Source organism: Copadichromis virginalis, linkage group LG9, assembly GCF_057382275.1.
Source record: "Copadichromis virginalis isolate Kocher_CV1m ecotype Utaka linkage group LG9, C_Virginalis_male_GT1.1, whole genome shotgun sequence".
Classification (NCBI taxonomy): Eukaryota; Metazoa; Chordata; class Actinopteri; order Cichliformes; family Cichlidae; genus Copadichromis; species Copadichromis virginalis.
This window is the reverse complement of record NC_140626.1, coordinates 13,705,246-13,723,851: the sequence shown is the minus strand read 5'-3', so window position 1 is coordinate 13,723,851 and position 18,606 is coordinate 13,705,246. Positions and strand designations below refer to the sequence as shown.

The 18,606-nt window shown below is 43.4% G+C and overlaps 1 protein-coding gene across 1 annotated transcript; it reads left to right on the top strand.

Moving 5' to 3' along the window:
- Positions 1–11,394: 11,394 nt before the first annotated feature.
- LOC146701560 (uncharacterized) lies at positions 11,395–18,375 on the top strand. The gene is made up of 4 exons (XM_085467870.1): positions 11,395–11,486; positions 12,619–12,724; positions 16,319–16,915; positions 17,241–18,375. Exons 2-4 carry the CDS (start codon positions 12,707–12,709, stop codon positions 17,931–17,933), a joined length of 1,308 nt encoding a protein of 435 aa, XP_085323996.1. The 5' UTR covers positions 11,395–11,486; positions 12,619–12,706; the 3' UTR covers positions 17,934–18,375.
- The last annotated feature ends 231 nt before the right edge of the window (positions 18,376–18,606 follow it).

Genomic DNA, 18,606 nt, shown 5'->3' with positions numbered 1-18,606 from the left:
AACTGGACTCTGGTGCCATCCTGTGGCTGCTATGAAGCAAAAGTGAAGTAATGAAAATAAAAAATGTTCTCAGTTTTCCTTGTTTGCCAAACTTCTCTCTAAAAACCAAGTCTGTTCCCTGTGTTTTTATTACAGTCTCTACAGTGTGAGATAATAAAAGGAGGATGTTGAAGGCAGCACCGCACTATACACACTATACAATTTTTTCATAACAGATGAGTTTTGGGTTTTTTGGCTTTTTTGGGAGGGGGTGTTTTTTTTTTTTATTCCCACCTATGCTTCTATTTTCTATATTTAAAAAAACAACAGGAGTTATGCAGTTTTACTATGATCAAAACTTCAGACTCACAGTGAAACACCATGCTGTGTAACACTATACACCAGTGTAAAGTTCAGGAAAGTTTTTTCATGGTTCAGAGGCTGCTCGGCAGAGGATGATTTAAAGATGTGTGTGAAATGGGCTGTTATGATTGGTCAGAAAGTGTGATGAGGGTTGCCTTTTTATAAAGAGTAGCCTTTCCTTTTTGCCAGCGGTCGTGGCCGCTAAAGAGTGTTTCCCTGAGCCTTAAAACTGCAAAGACGGCACGGCGCTGTCACGCTGATGGCCCGGGAGATACCGTTGGTGAGTCGAAAACTATTGCCTAATACAAAGCATTAAACCATGTTAAAAACACAGCAGCCTTTATAAATGTAGTTTGGACCCAGAAGCAAGTTTCATCAGGTCATCACTTAAAGACTGGATATCCCACCTGCTGTGGAGTTTTAATGCAGCACAGTTGTTATTATTAAACCCCTGTCACAGTCTGACCGTTAAAATGAACAACATTCATATATGAAATGAAATTGTTTCAGGTAAACTGTATATGGTGATACACCCACCTTGGGGTAGCCATCGGGGCGGGGGAGCTGGGAGGAGATGTTGGCTGTCCAATTGGCCTCCCTGCTGCTGCGGAGCCTGGGACGGTCTGCTTGCCTCCACCCCGGGGGGAAGGGTAACATCTCTTGGGTCTGGGTGCCGTTTCCCCCTCTGGGGGCGAGGGTACCTGGACCCGGGGTATAGAGTATGTTTGGGGAGTGTGATTGTGTGTACATGTCCATTTATGTCAATCCTTACGTTAGGTTAGTGCTGAGTGTTTGTATATGTGCGCATGAGGGTGGGAATGCATGTTTGTGTCTGTGTGTGCCTGTTTGTCTGTGTCTATATGTCAGTTTGGGTCTTAGACTCCACCTCTCTGGGAACTCCCAGGCCCTCCAAAGTGTGGAGGCCTATCTCCCCTCACCACACTCCCTGCCGGTGACTGATGCCCTCAGGGGTCGGTGCATTGGTGGTTCTTGGTGTCTGGGGCTGGGCGCTCAGGTACAGTATGTACCAGCTCACTCCCGGTGGCTACTTGGCGGGGCCTGGCGCCTGTTGCTCAGTCAGGCCTCTTCCGGGGCGCGGGGGGCCCTCGGGCCTCCAGCCTCTGGGCCTGCGACTTGGTTCACTCTGGCACAGCTGGCCCCCGGCAGAGCCGGTGGGCACGCCGGTGCAGCCCCCTCTAGCTTCTGCTCGGTGGCTACTGGGTGACCCCTCGTCTGAGGATCCACAGCCCTTCCCATGAGGGTGGCACGGATGCCCCTGCGGTGGTCCTACTTGGGCTTCTGGATGTCTGGGGCCTGGATCTCCTCCATGCCTTCATGCCCTGGGGGACAGGGCTATGGCTCTCTACATCCTCTTGCAGACCATTACATGGGGAGACCATTTGAATATAAGCGCGCTGATCCACACAGGTTTGCACACGGGTGTTCACTGCTCGTAGACTTAAATTACACCTTTCTTGGCTGCTACTTCAAAGCACATTGTGTGCTGTCTGTCCTGTGTGCTGCACAACAACATTCAATATCTGGTATTTACTGCTGTTTACACTTAGCTAGATTAATGCGATGGTGTTGTGTTTGGTATGTTGCTTTGTTTTTGTTTTTTTTGCTTGTTTTCTATTCTTTCTCCCTCAACAGGTGATCCAGGAGATTTTTTTCCCCTTTCTCACTGTCCCTCTCCCCTTCTGTTTTTCTTTTCCTTCCTCTTTCTTTCTCCCTTTCCTATCCCTCACTCATGTCTGTCCCGTCTGTAACATCTGAAAATAAAATATAATAAATAATAAAAACAAAGGTCGATCAAATGGACCAATACGGCAATGCCACGATGATCCATTTGGCAAAATGAATCCATTGGGTATCCTTGTTGATCTTCAGACAACAATGCTGACGGCTAAAGAACCAAATGGGACAGGCAAAAAAAAAAGACTGGATATCCCACCTGCTGTGGAGTTTTAATGCAGTACAGTTGTTATTATTAAACCCCTGTCACATTCTGACCGTTAAAATGAATAACATTCATATATGAAATGAAATTGTTTCAAGTAAACTGTATATGGTGTTAAATAGGCCTAAACTACTGTACTTTAATGTCGGCAATAAGGGCGGTACTTCAAGAGCCATATATTTTATGAGGTGGTACTCATTGTGATATATAGAGGACAGCAGGAGCACAACAGACACACAGCAACAACCAACAACAACCCTGCAAGTGGACCTATTTGGGGGGGACTTGTGTATCATGTCAGCACTGTGCAATGCTCTATGTGACAAATATTAAAAAATAAATTTCATTAGTATAGATGAAATATTTTGTTCTCTATGAATGCCCAGCAGCCCTGAAACCCTCTGAACTCTAATGTTCACAATCCAATAAATCGATAGACTTTGAGGAGCATGAATTAGACTGGATAAGAATTTTTATGGAACTTCTTTTATCCTGGACCTGGAAGAACCCTTGACCCCAAGCAAGCTCATGCCATCCCCCTGTACCCAGCTCCACTTGTTTGTGAAACAAAGCTGTGTCCCACTGGTTCTCCTGTTTGGTCTACCTTAGTAATTTGGACATCCTCCACAAAACGAACAGTAAGTATGGAAAATTCAAGTCCATGTCAAGTCCACATCGCGCAGAGAACTGTGCTACTGGGCTTCCAGGAGATCATCGAGAGGAGTCTTTGCACAGCAAACAACCATAAGGAGTCTTGTGCTTTGCCTCCATGCGTGAGATCAGTATCTGCAGCAGCTTAAGCTGTACAATGTTTCAGGAAATAGTTTATTTCCCCTTTTGACACTGTTAGTTCCACACGAGGTAGATGTCTACTACTGCAGACTAAAATTAAATTTCTGTCAGCTGCAAGACACTTGTCTTTAATGTTACTGTTACTCTTACAACCACACATAACCATAAAATGGTGCACAATTCTGAATCCATCAACTCTTTTGCCAATGAAAGAGGAGGGCACTTCTCATGAGTGTAGAGAGCACGTGGAGTGTAAGCCGAGGGATGACTTAACAGATGTGCCACTTGATGAGGGAATGGTTTGCTTTGTTGATGGTTCGAGCTTTACAACAGCAGAGGGACAGGCTAAAACAGGTTTTACTGAAGTAGATAGTGAGAAAATTATCTGTGCAAGACAACTAGCATGTTTCATATTTGCTTAAGCAGCAGAGATGCTAGCTTTAACGGAAGGGTGTAAAGCTACAGAGAGACAATATACACTGATAGCCAATATGCATTTGCTACATTACATTTTTTTGTAGTGCAGTGGGTGAGACGAGGTGTGACAGCCTCTATAGGAAAGCCTGTACAACACAACAAACTCCTGCAAAATCTGCTGGAAGCAAAAATATTGCCCAGTAGAATTGCCATTTGTAAATGTGCAGATCCAGTTGCATTAGGGAATGCTTTTGCAGATAAGATCGCAAAAGAGGCAGCTTTAGGAGCACATGGTGTTCACATTTTAGCAGTGCAACATCAACAGACATCGCCTATTATACAAGATGCACTGGCGGACATGCAGGCCTATTCACCTACTGCAGGAAAAACGGTTGTGGCTTACAGAAGGAGCGAGCTTGCAGGATGGTGTTATTGTCTGTGCGATAAACCAATACTGCCATAGAATTTGTATAGGACTGCTGCTATTTTGAGCCATGGGCCGTGGGCAGCAGTAGTGCAACATTTTCATACTCTAGGATTTAATACCTTTGAAAAATTTTGCAGGTCATGTATGATATGTTGCAAGCGCAATTCTCGAGGTAATTTGAGACCTAAGAGAGGGAAATTCCCCTGACCCAGTCACCCATTTCAAGTTATTCACATGGATTTTATAGAGCTGTCCAACTGTAATAACTATAAGTATTGTCTAGTGATAGTGTGCCCTTTTCAAAGTGGGTAGTGGGTTCTTCCCATTCTGTGCAAGGCCACCTGGGTTGGCTGGAAGACTGTTTACTTAGCCTGGCAGAGCGAAGGACACTGTCTCAGCTGAACTCTGGACATACACACACACGCACACAGACATATACACACATGCAGATATACACTCATCCCCCCTCCCCCTCCAAACGCCTTCGACGCTTATTCCTGTTAAGGTTCACATAATTGAGGAAGGAGAGTACAAACAACCATTGGTCCAGAAGATCTTGGTCAAACAACTGATTTTAATGAATACACGCGTGGGAAGACCACTATGTTCGCAGACAGGGATTGATCTTCGACTTAATCAAAGCATGCACAGATTTTTATAGCATCAGGGTTTGAATTAATGACGCCCCTTCTTACGTCACAGACAGAATATATACATACGTCAAATGAAAACCACAATGACTTTTAACATAGTTTAAAAGAACGTTGTCTTCGTCTTCATGGCAGGTACATCCTGTCACTGCCCACACTGGAAGTTCTACACAACGCCCACTGTTTTAAAAAGGCCCAAAACATCATAAAAGACACCTCACATCCTGGCCACTCCCTGTTCGAACTGTTGCCCTCAGGCAGACGGTACAGGGCAATCAGAGCAAGGACTAATAGACTCAAACACAGCTGTTATCCAACTGCAATAACACATCTGAATACTACAAAAAAATGTCCATCACGCCACTCTTGTGTTAATCTATGCACGGTCTGAAGCATGTGTGTGGGAATGTATGTGAATGTTTTACTGTTATATCTTATTAGTATTTTAAGTATTCTATCTATTTTATTTATTGAATTTTATTGTTTTATTTATATTTTGATATTGCTAGGGATGATGCAATGATCGGGGACCATCCTTAATTTCGTTGTTCTCATGACAATGACAATAAAGTTTCTGATTCTGATTCTGATTCTGATGCTCGCTTGTCATCTTGACACCTCAGCAGCAGTTCTGCGACAAACTGCTCTTTTTGCAACCCCAAGCAAAACATGATTAAACTTCCACCTATAAATGATTCTCTCTAACTGAGTGTGTGTGTGTCTATGTCGTCCTCAAATGCTCTCTCATCTCACCCGTTGCACTTCTGACCTTTTACCAGACCAGAGGCTCATCCTTATGTGTAATAACCTAACTGAAACTATATGTACTATGTTGAATAAATGTTTTAATCAAGAACCTCTACTAAAAGCTTAATAAAAGAATATAAAAGTATAACAGACAATTTGAATAACCTAATAATTCAAATAGCCTCGTCTAACCTGCTCCTCAGAATAACTCTGCTTTCACTTCTGCAAACTCTCTGCAACTTCCTGTCAACTCCTGCCTGCAACTTAGTCTTTCTGAAAGACACACACACTGTTTAAACATCTGAATGCAATATCAATACTGTAAATTATATTATTAATGCAATGGTAATGATGATGATTATTTATCGGCTGCAGACTCACCCACCCCCACTGCTGCTGTTCCACCTCTGACACCTCACACCTCCTCTATTCACCCTGCTCACTCCCCCCCACCCCCAACAACAGCATCCAATACACACTCAACACAAGGCTCCAGCCTGTCTCTCTCAACCACCCAGGTTAGGAGGGAACTGAGGAGGATTAATGGCAAGAAGGCAGCGGGCCCAGATGGCATCAGCTCGAGGGTCGTCAGGTCCTGCGCGGACCAACTGTGTGGGGTGATGGAGCACCTCTTCAACCTGAGCCTGAGGTTGGGAAGAGTCCCACAGCTCTGGAAAACCTCCTGTGTTGTACCAGTGCCAAAGACTTCACGCCCCAAGGACCTCAACAGCTACAGGCCGGTGGCTCTGACATCCCACCTGATGAAGACCCTGGAGCGGTTGGTCCTGGCTCAGCTTCGGCGCCTAATAAGCTCATCACTGGACCCACTTCAGTTTGCCTACCAGCCTGGCATTGGAGCGGATGATGCCGTCATTCACCTCCTACATCGTTCCCTCGCTCACCTGGAGACCGCTGGAAGCACTGTGAGAATTATGTTCTTTGATTTCTCCAGTGCCTTCAACACTATTCTTCCCTCGGTTCTAAAGGACAAGCTGGTGAACTCTGGAGTGGACCATCACCTCACTACCTGGATCCTGGACTACCTCACCGACCGACCACAGTATGTGAGGACTCAGGGCTGTGTGTCGGACAGGGTCGTCTGCAGTACGGGGGCCCCACAGGGAACGGTTCTGGCTCCGTTCCTCTTCACCATCTACACTGCAGACTTCTCCCACAATTCCACCCAGTGCTTCCTGCAGAAGTTCTCTGATGACTCTGCAATAGTCGGCCTCATCACTGATGGGGACGACAAGGAGTACAGAGGTCTGACCCAAGACTTTGTGGACTGGTGCCAGCTGAACTACCTCCAGATCAACGCCAGTAAAACCAAGGAACTGGTGGTAGACTTCCGCAGGCACAAGCATTCTCCACTGCAACCACTGAACATCCAGGGTATGGACATTGAGGCTGTGGACAGCTACAGGTACCTTGGTGTTCATCTGAACAATAGACTGGACTGGACTCATAACTCAGACGCCCTCTACAGGAAAGGGCAGAGCAGGCTGTACCTGCTGCAGAGACTCAGGTCGTTTGGGGTGGAGGGCCCACTCCTGAAGACCTTCTATGACTCTGTTGTGGCTTCTGCTATCTTTTATGGTGTGGTCTGCTGGGGCGGCAGCATCTCTGCTGGGGACAGGAAGAGACTGAACAGGGTGATCCGAAGGGCCAGCTCTGTTCTAGGATGCCCTCTGGACCCAGTGGAGGTGGTGAGTGACAGGAGAACGGCGGCTAAGCTGTCATCCCTGATGGACAACATCTCCCACCCCATGCAGCAGACTGTGACAGCACTGAGCAGCTCCTTCAGTGGGAGACTGCGGCACCCACGGTGTGGGACGGAGAGATTTCGCAGGTCTTTCCTCCCCACTGCTGTCAGACTCCATAATAAAGACTTTAACTGATCAAACACACACATCCATACATATGCAATAATACTAAGTGCAATAATCCTTTCTGTCATCGTTGTATTTTTACTCAGTTGTATATAGTATTTGTATTCTATTTTTATCTTATTGTATATTTATTTTATTTTATTCTACTGTATATAGTATTTTATTCTATTCTGTACAGCTGTGTACTGTATTTATTCTTATTGTATTCTAATTTTTGCCTCATAACTTTTGCACTGTCCACTTCCTGCTGTGACAAAACAAATTTCCCACGTGTGGGACTAATAAAGGTTATCTTATCTTATCTTATCTTATCTTATCTTATCTTATCTTAACAATAGCAGTAAAATAATTTCCCTGATCCACATTCCCTTCCGATGCTGACGTTGAATCAAGGAGACCAGCGCATAGGCTGCAGGCCCGGATGTACCGTCTACACTGTCTGTCTCTCACCCTTTACCCACTCCTGTTGCTTGCCATGTGTTTCTTTGGCGTATTAAGAGTTTTTTCATGTGCTATGTGCAGAGGTGTTTTTTTTCTGTTCTCAAACTGATCTCCCTGTTGGAGCTCAGTCTGGGGGGAGTTATTTTTTTCTCCTTATCTTTCCTCGTGTGGTGCATTTTCCATTGTTATACCTCTCTGACCTGTCTTCACCATGTGATGTTTTTGTGTAATGTATGTATGGTTAGAGGGTAAGATGGCGCCGCCCTTGCGTGCAATAGGTTGGCAGCCTTAACATGAAATTTCCCCTTGTGGGACTAATAAAGGTATATCAATCAATCAATCAATCAATCAATCAACTAGGGAAGCAGATGCAATTTCGGTTGCCAAAGCAATATGTAAGAATATCATCCCAGAACACGGGATTCCGGAGACTATTTATAGTGATGATGGTCCACACTTTGTAAATGAAGTGATTGGATTAATGGCACAGCATCTAGGGATAACACTAAAACATCATTGTTCATATCAGCCACAAAGTGCAGGGTTGGTAGAGAGAACTAACGGCACAGTAAAGCTGTGAGCTTTGAGATTATATATGGTAGAGCATTTAGAGTTTTAGTCTTCTGTAGTGATGATAGAAAAGCAGAAGAGAGAGCACATTAGCAGATTGGATGCTCAAAATGTTTAAAAGTAAAGAAGTCATGAGAACAAATGATCTGCCAGATGATTCTGTTTCTCCTCAGGAGCAGAGTCTGAAGTCTGGAGATTGGATGTTGATAAGGCCATGGAGAGGAAGTGCTCCGTTCTTACTGCAGGTTTTCATAGAAAGTATGGAGAATAACACCCTCCCTCCTACTCAGGGTCTCATAACACTTATTCCAAAGCCAAACAAGGACTTACTTCTTATTGATAATTGGAGACCCATCTGTCTGCTCAATAATGACTATGGGATTATGGCTTTAGTACTTGCTAACAGAATTAAAGAGTTCTTGGATACAATTATCGATGAGACACAATCAGGCTTAATGAGAAATAGACACATTTCTAATAACATTAGACTGGTTTTGGATCTACTTGATTACTCTGATTTGGTATCTGACAATAGCTTCATTCTCTTCCTGGATTTTTAAAAGGCTTTTGATACAATTGAACATCAATTTATTTTCCAATCTTTGAAAAAATTTGGCTTTAGATAATTTTTCTGTAAAGCTTCAAAACCTTGTACACGAATGGCAATAGCTCAATTAAAATGATTAAGACTCCACCCTTCCCTTCCCTCCCCATCTCCAGCTGCCTCCCTCTTCCCGCTCCACCACAACCACCCACACATGCAGGACCTTGGAGTAGGGGTATGTCACCAGGGTGCAGAGGAGGCTACCCCCCCTGTTACGCCCCAGTCTAGGGGTATAGGAACGCAACATAAGTTTGAAAAAACTGCCCCGCCCTGGTCCCCAAAACCATACACAGAGGGAAACCAATTCCTTAGTGAATCGTGTTTTATTATCTACACTGCAAAAATGAAGCTCCAGGGTGAACAAAGGCCAAAATAACAAACAAAACAAGCTAAGTCAGGAGGAGGTGCTATCTAAAACCCTATGTGAAATCAAACATCAAACAAAAGACAAGCGCTACACCTAACTCCCTAACTGAAATAAACAGGAGAAAACAGTGCAAGGAAAAACAATACGGCAGCTCACCCCTTCTGTTGCAGTGCTATTTACAATGTGCTATGTACAATGAAAGCTAATATACACACTATATACAAAACTCAGAAAAGCCGCACAAATCACAAGCACAAATGTCTCAGGTTTTGGAGGCCAGGGTCAGGTCTGCTGCAGCTGTCAGTGGCTGCCCCAGGTAGCTCCAAGCCCTCCTGGGTTTTAAATGCACCTTAGAACACACATGCATCAACACTACAATGAGCGGGTGGAGGGAGGTTTGGAGTCTTCTCTCACCCCCATTCTCCGCGGCCTGCTGGAGCGGGGGAGCTAGGAGGAGGAGTTGGCCGTCCGACTGCGGTCTGGAGTGTGGGGCCTCCCTGCTGCTGCGGAGTCGGGGCGGTCTGCCTCTCCCCACCGCAGGGAAAAGGGTAACACCACCTGGGTCTGGGTGCAGTTCCCCCCTCCAGGGGCAAGGGTACCTAGACCCGGTTTGTAGAGTACGCTTGGGGAGTGTGATCGTGTGTACAGCGTCTCTTTATGTCTGTCTCCACGTTGGTTGAGTGTGGAGTAAGTGCATATGAGAGCATGAGGGTGGGAATGGATGTTTGTATCTGTGTGTGCCTGTATGTCTGTGTCTATATGTCAGGTTGGGTGTCAGGCGCCACCTCTCTGGGGACATCTCAGGCCCTCCAAGGTTTGGAGGCCTATCTCCCCCTACCACCACTTCCCCTGCCAGTGGCGGACTCCCTCAGACATCGGTGCGTTGGTGGTTCTTTGTGTCCGGGGATGGGCGTCCAGGTACACACCGGCTCACTCCTTGGTGGCCGCTTATCGGGGCCTGGAGCCTGGGGCTCGCTCGGGCCACTTCGGAGGTGGGGTGCCCCCGGCCTCTCGGCCTGGGGCTCGGTCACTCAGGCGCAGCTGGCTGCCGGCGGAGCTCATGGGCGCGTCACTGCAACTCCCCCTGGCTTCTGCTCCGCGGCTGCTGAGTGAGCCCTCATCTGGGACTCTCCTCAGCTCTTTCTGGGACAGTGGCGCGGCTGCCCCTCTGTTGGTCTTCCTTGGTCTCTTGTGTTCTGGGGGCCTCTGGATGTCTGGAGTTTTGATCTCCTCCACACCTGCTTCACGCCCTGGAGGACGGGGCTGTGGCCCCCCCACACCCTCTAGCAGATCATTAAATGAAGGAACCTTTTAAAAAAAAAACAAGCACGTCCATGCTCACAGGTGTACACACGGGTGATCACACCCACAAACTACACCCTTTTTGGCTCCTACCTCAAAGCACTCTGTGTTCTGTTGATCTTATGTGCTGCACAATAATGTTTAACATTTAGTATTTACTGTCATATTCCCATATATCATTGTGATGTTGTTTATTCTATTACTCTTGTTCTCTTCTGCTTGTTTTCTTTTTTCTTTCTCAGCAGGTGATCCAGGTGATTGATATATGCATTTTTTTTTCTCTGCCCGTTCTGTTGGTTTTTGTCTTTTGCCCTTCTCCCCCGTCCCTCTTCTCAGCTGTTTCTCTTTCCCTCTTTCTTTCTCCCCTTCTTTCCCCCAGTCAAGTCTGTCCCGTATTCAGTAAGTGAAAATAAAATAAACAATAAAAGGTGAATCAAATGGACCATTACGGCAAGGCTGGGATGGTCAATTTGGTAAAGTAAATCCGTTGGGCAATAAAATGATTAAGACTCCACCCCAAGATTTGACCTGTTTTACAAGGAATCACCATAGCTGATAAGGAGCTCATCATCAGCCAGCTAGCTGATGACACCACTCTTCTTGAAGAATGCAAATCAAATCCGTCCAGCCCTTAGTGTTATTAGTGATTTCTCTGAGGCATCTGGTTTATGTCTAAATCTAAAAAAATGTGAATTGCTAGCAATTAAAGACTGCACTGCAAATGCTCTCTGTAACATTTCTGTTAAACAAGGAGTCACATACCCAGGACTGTTAATATCCAAAGACCAAAAGTCAAGATGCTCATCAAACTTTTAAAAAAAAAGTACGTTCTAAATGAAGCTTCAGACGTCACTAATCACGTGACTCTGGCCAAACGAATCAAGCCTCGACACGGTGCTTCTGAAGCAGTTAATCTTTCTGACACACGCACCGGAGTGTCAGCTTCAAGCGGACCATCACTACCTCTCACATCTACAGGTTAGTGTCAAGGTAACTTTGAACTGAGTTCAGTCAATCTTGAGTTTTTCGAAGTTTTCCGAATGAAGTTTTCTGTTGCTCTCTGTGAGAGGAAACCGTTAAAGGCGAGGCTCTCCAGAGTGTAGCAAAACAGGAAACCGCAGCTGGGTGTGTGTAAGTGTGCAAACGAATAGATTAGAAGTGCAAGTGAGCCACGAGTATAGAAAAGTTAAGTTTTGTGAGTTGTTTTTCTCACCACTGATCACGCGCTCAACACTCTACACATACTTGCATCACACGCGCTCTCAAGCATCAGTATCCGGTCGTTCAGTGATGATGCGATGAATCCTACTTCCGGGCCTAAACGCTCCCGTGTTCAATATGCCGCAATGCTGTGTTCCTCGTTGTTTTAACCAATCTGGCTCAAAACAACAGTCTAATCTGTCATTTTACTGGTTTCCTTGTGAAAAGAGAGAGAAGAGGAAGTGGCTGAAGTTGATAAGGTATGTTAGTGAGCCACGAGTATAGAAAGGTCAAGTTTCATGAGTTGTTTTTCTCACCACTGATCACGCGCTCAACACTCTACACATACTTGCATCACACGCGCGCTCTCGAGCATCGGTATTGTACAATTCTGGGCGTCACGTGAGTTGCAGGTGTTACCATATAACGGAAATCTCCATTGTTCTGTAGCAGGGGTTCTCAAGCGTTTCACAACGAGTTTCACCCTTATGAGCGACATCACAGCACAGTAGTATAGGCCTATTTAACACTACATACACATACTTGCCAACATTCAAAAGGGATCTATCTATCTATCTATCTATCTATCTATCTATCTATCTATCTATCTATCTATCTATCTATCTATCTATCTATCTATCTATCTATCTATCTATCTATATGTGTGTGTGTGTGTGTGTGTGTATTGGTGTGTCGGCCCACTGGGCATTTGATTCTAATAACAGGCCTCAGTCTCTCCTGCTATACTGCTAAATTTTGTATCGGTGCTCAAACCTTTTGTGTTTGTTTCCAATAAGTTGCCCACCTCGGGAAGCAAAAATGTGTTTTTTTACTTGTGAGATGAACATATGAGACACTTTGACTCTTCAGTGCAGTGTGGAGCCTAACAAAGATCTGTTTTGTGTCCCAGCTGATCAGCAGGAGGAGAAGAGTCTGACGGAGCAGCAGAGGAACATTTTCAGCTACTTGGACTCAGCTCAGCCACTACAGAGGAAACAATGAGCTCAACACAGAAGGTGACAGACAGAGCAGGGCGATATGACCGAAAATATTTATCACGATATACATTTGAAAATGTGCGATAACAATATAACTGACGATATAATTGAAGACAAAATACTTTACAACTCCACAACTTTATTAAAAAAAACCCATCAATGTATTTTCATTTAAACAAACAGCTGTTTTTTATGTGTATTAAAGTTATATAAAAATTTAACAGTGCAAATGCAAATTCCTTGCTGACAGTTTAACCAAAAGGCATTTCCAGTGGAAATTGGCCGACATTTGCTCAGAGGAATTTGCATTTGCACTGTTAATATTTTTGGTCATATCGCCCTGCTCTACTTTCATGTGTTACTGTTTAGGTTTAAATTAGTTTGATGTTTGGTGCCTTTTTCTTATTGTAAAAAAAACCCTCAGGTTACAATCAGACATTTTTCTTCACTGAACCTGTTGGGTCTAAACTCAGACCCCGCTGTCTCCAGGACTTATTCCCATGAAAGAAAAACAAGGCAACAGCAATCGATCAATTTACTTGCAAGGGAGGCCTCGTCGGTATCTCAGAAACGCACTTTGTTTACTTCAAACTTCAGACTAACTGAAGTCTGAAGTTTGTTAAGACAGATATTAACAGACTTCAGTTAGTCCAGAATAAGGCGTCTAGATTAGATGTTCATACTATACTAATTAAAAACAGACCGATCCTCGCCTCACAAAACGCGCTACTTCGCGTAACCCAGCTTTGCTTATCAGAGAAGTATGTGTCACTCGATAGAGCGGCTGTTGTCTGCGAGACCTGTCGGCGAACTGGTGGAGCATTTGGAGCCTCACTACATGCTTCCAAGCCGCTGCATTTTTAATCTTAATCTCTTCCATACTGAGGTGAAAAGGAAGCGATTTGTCCCGTACTTCAGCTAGAATGGGGGAAAAAAAGACTCTGGAGTTAGTCTGTGTCCTTAAGCTGCAGCTGCCTCTTCTTCTCTCATGTTTTCTAAGTAGTTGACAGCTGGTAACTCTAGCAAAGCTTTTCCAGGGGGCAGGTAGGGCATTAACAAGAAAAGGGAGGCACAAAAAATACTTTTCTTTGTTATTTCATTTAAAGGACTAACTTTTAATAAATAATTATCTGAATCTTACAACCAAAGTGGTCATCTGATTAATTGTATAGAAATCCATTACTGTATATAGTAATTATTAAGTCTAATTTACACCCTGGTAAGTAGTGATGGGTCGGTCGCGAACGAAATGGCTCTTAGAGCCGGCTCTTTGACGTGAACGACGCGAGCCGTGGTTTTTTTTTTTCTTTCTCTCACCCTCTCTCGCACTTTTTTACGCTTCACTCCGCACGTGAGCCTTGTGCTTTGCACTGGGCAGAGGGGGGAGGAGCGGTAGTCACACTGGCAATAGCACAGGAACAGAGTGGGAGGGAGAGAGAGAGCCAGGGACAACAACATCACATTAGAAAGGTATAGTGATCATCCACAACTATTTTCAGTTGCAGATGGTAAAGGATTCAGAAAGTTTATTCATGCAGGCCCATATGACAGAGAATATGCATGTTCTTTCTGTTTTCATATTTTAATGTATATTTAATTGTGTTGTGGTTTGCAGTGTTTTGTGTTGTTTCACTTTAAAAAAATTTAAAAGGAAAAACCTGAAAATTTAAATAGTTAAAAGTTGAACTGTGAATAGTTGGTTTTTGTATTATATGATTTATTTATTACATTTTATGTGGAGTGAATAAATAAAAGTATATTTACCATGACCCCTAGAGACAAAGCACACACAAACTTCAAAATACGTACAAACCCTGAAGCGCGTACAAACTCCAAAACACGTAAAAACTCCATAGCACGTACAAACTCAGAAGCACGTACAAAACACAACAGAAGTGCTCCAGGATGCTAGGCACAGTGTTGAGCTTTTGTTACCTAGTGGCTACACAAGCCAGCGACAGGTAACAGGTAAATGAACTTTTTTGTTTTTAATTATTTGTCAGTGCGCCCCAGGGCAGCTGTGGCTACAACGTAGCTTGCCATTGCCAGTGTGTGAATGTGTGTGTGAATGGGTGAATGACTGAATGTAGTGTAAAGCGCTTTGGGGTCCTTAGGGACTGAGTAAAGCGCTATACAAATGCAGGCCATTTACCATATATGAGTGCTTGTGTATAAATACACAAACAATACACATATGCTTTCAATTGTGTCATTTAAGTGATCTAGGTAGCTCTGTTTTGGGAGTTCAGTTAACACTAGAAATGTGTTTTGGAGTTTGTACATGCTTTGTCTCTAGGGGCAACCGTATATATTTATATATAAACATATATAAATAAAACCACTTTTTTTTTTACATTAGTAGTTCCTTTTCTGCATAATTTTATATTATTGTTAATAATTAATTATCCGGTTCGGAGCTGAAAGAGCTGGCTCTTTTTAGTGAGCCGAGCCGAAAGAGCCGGTTCTCTAAAAATAGCCAGAAATCCCATCACTACTGGTAAGCTATAGCCCTTTTTCCTTTGGGAAGGTACCATCTGTGCATTGTGCAATTCTGTTGAAGAAAGATGGTGAATCTATTTAATTATTGTAGAAACATAATTGATTATTTCTGTGCATTTGATTTACACGTGCATTAAATTAAAGTTGATTATGTCGATTAAGCATCATGAGGTGGAGGGCGGGGGTGGTTCTGGGAGATTTTTGCTGGGAGTTGGCAACTCTATTAGTTAGGTTGTTTAATATTTCTGATAAGTACTCTTTAAAATCCCAGAATAGGAAGGATGGTGCAGGTTTAAGTTTATTAGATTGATGAGTGTTGCTGAACTATAAAATATTTGAATAGAATAGAATAGAATAGAATTAAACTTTATTGTCATTGCACATGTCACAGGTACAGGGCAATGAAATGCAGTTTGCATCCATCCAGAAGTGCTTTAGCCATGATATAGATATATTACAATATATATTAGCAATAATATAGATATGTAAGTATATTACAGAAATGGGTCCAGGGCTCGCAAAATTTCAAAATCCCTGGTAGCCCTTTGGGCAGAGACTCTTCAGTTTTTGGTAGCCCAAAATAAATTTAAGTAGGCCAAATAAAAAAGAGCAATTTTTTGATTGATGTTTTGTTTCCTGTTTTGTTTCCGTTACAATATTATACATTAAAGTATAATATTGTAACGGAAACAAAACATTAATCAAAAAATTGTTGAAACACAAATTACAACATTGTATAAAAATTACAACCATCAACTCAAATGCTTGGTTCTAATTGAACAGAAATTTCTATGAACTTGTAAGAACTGTGTAGGACATGAATCAGTCTGTGTCAGATCCTGAATTTGAAATTGAAGTCACGGGTAAGAGGCAAGTGGAACCAAGATCTAGGCCATTTGCTTTTTGAAGTTTGCGAAGACTGCTAAATTTTGCCAGTGGTAGTTCACTCTTTGCAGAACTACCAGCAGGTGGGGATAAGAGACCTTTAAGGTGTTTGGTGCCACACTCCACCTTCAGGTTTAAAACTAGTGTTAATGGAGGGAGTTTGAAGGTTGAGTTTGTTCCACGACTGCATTTCACTCACTGCCTCTGTTTGTATCTCTGTCACTGCAGGACCAACATGGAGCGAGAAGTCAGCGCTCTCAGGAGGCCGACAAACCTCAACCAAGAAAGAGAGAGAAAAAACACACCTGTGATGAGTGTGGGAGGGGTTTTGCTTTGAAGGGTTCACTGAAACAGCATCAGGTCATCCACACTGGAGAGAGACCGTTCAGCTGTGACTTGTGTGGAAAGTCTTTTTCCATGAAGGGTCACCTAAAATCACACCAACTCATCCACAGTGGAGTTAAAGCGTACAGCTGTGATCAGTGTGGCAGAGCTTTTACTCACAGTGGTAGCTTACAGAGTCATCTAGTTAGCCACTCTGGAATTAAGGCATACAGCTGTGACATTTGTGGAAAAACTTTCAGCCAGAGAGGGTACCGAAATATACATCTACGCATTCACACCAGACATGATGTGTACTGCTGTGAACAGTGTGGCAAATACTTTGCTACAGACACACAGTTACAACGCCACATGTTTACCCACACTGAGGAGAGACCTTATAAATGTGACCTGTGTGAGAAGACTTTTAAAGCTCCACATTCCCTGAGACTACACCAACAGATCCACACCAGAAAGAGACTCAACAAGTGCAGTTACTGTGAGGTATGTATTTATATTGTTATCTTGTCATTTTAGCCTGACTGTTTGGAACAACTCTGCTCATTAAACTGTGTTAGCATGTTAGCAATTCTACTGCATGGAAAAGCAGCTCTGAGTGATTATTCAGATTTTCATGTCAGTTATGATTTTAGTATTACTGTAGTATTATGGTGGTAGTATTGTAGTTATTGCAGCCCAGTAAACTGAGTGTGTTAACTGAAACAGTCAAATGTAATTGGACGTCTGCAGAGATGCTCTTTATTTCAGGCGACGTTCAGGATAAAAGTGTTGAAGGACTGACTTACACTGTCTTTGTGTCTTTGTTTAGAAGCAGAGCGACACAGATGGATCCAGTTCTCAACCCTGTCATCACCGTGGTGGTGGGAAAGACTTTCATTGTGACCTTTGTGGAAAAACTTTCAGTCGACGAGACGCCCTAAAAACACATCAACGTAGACACACTGGAGACAAACTGCAATACTGCAAAGAATGTGGGAGAAGCTTCACCACATCACGTAACTTAAAAAAGCATGAACTGATTCACAGTGGGGTTAAAAAGCACCTCTGTGATCAGTGTGGGTCATCCTTCATCACTGCATGTGAGCTTAAAACACACAAACGAGTCCACACAGGAGAGAAACCATACAAGTGCAGACACTGTGACAAAAGCTTCTCACGTTCATATGGTCGTAACTCTCATGAACGTACACACGTGAAAGGAAACTACAGCTGTGACCAGTGTGACAAGAGCTTCAGGAATCTCAGTTCATACTCCGAACACAAACGATCCCACGTTACTAATAAACTGTTTCACTGTTACCAATGTGCCCAAACATTCACCTCATTATCTGCTCTGTGCAAACATCAGCGTGATCACTCAGGGCTGAAATCACTCCCATCACTGGATCACAGTGAATCTGAAGAGACAGAAAGATCCTCTGGTTTCAGTGTCAGACTCAAAAAGCTTGAGATCAGGCTCCACAGAGTTCAGATAGAATCATTTAAACTTGTGTTGAACTGAACTGGTTGCTGGGCTGAACTTCTACATAATACAGATTTACATGGGATCTTATTTTCTGTTGTTTTACTGAGTCAGTTTTGTCCTTTTTTCTCTGTCCTGGTTTTGCTCGTCTGTAAATAATTGAAACTCAGTCAAATAGTTCATTGTTCTCCAGCAAAACGTTTTGGAAACTCATGTTTAACCTTTAAACTCTGACATGTTTTAGCACACAAGGCTTCATCGGGGAGTTCACTCATGATTGGACCATGAGAATAAAGGTTTTTAGTTCTTTCAAAGAGAGTCTTGGAGGTGTTTGATGTTTCTGTTTTTTCTGAAATCACCTGAAAGAAAAACTATTTTTCTTGCTTTATGTAGTGTGGAAGTTTTTAATGTTTCTTCATTTGTGATGTTCTTGAATGTGTTCACATGAAGATGGTACAAATAAACTGTCCTTTTAGTTTTAGCTCCTAATTTATTCATTATTTATGGATGTAGCACAGCAGCAGTTTCTTGATTAACACATGGAGGGCTCGGGATCTGATGGTAAATAATGTTTTGTGTCCTTGTACACATCATACAGCTCAGCTGTTCCACAGATGTCAGGTTTACACAGTGGGATGGTTTGTAAGAACGCAGCTCTCCTGTGGATAAATCCTTACTCTTAGCCTCAGGACCTCACACAGTCCCAGCAGGT

What these genes read in the sequence shown, in the direction of transcription:
- LOC146701560 (XM_085467870.1), top strand. An exon ending in ACAAGTGCAGTTACTGTGAG is followed by an intron (nt 16,916 to 17,240) that starts GTATGTATTTAT and finishes GTCTTTGTTTAG; the next exon opens with AAGCAGAGCGACACAGATGG.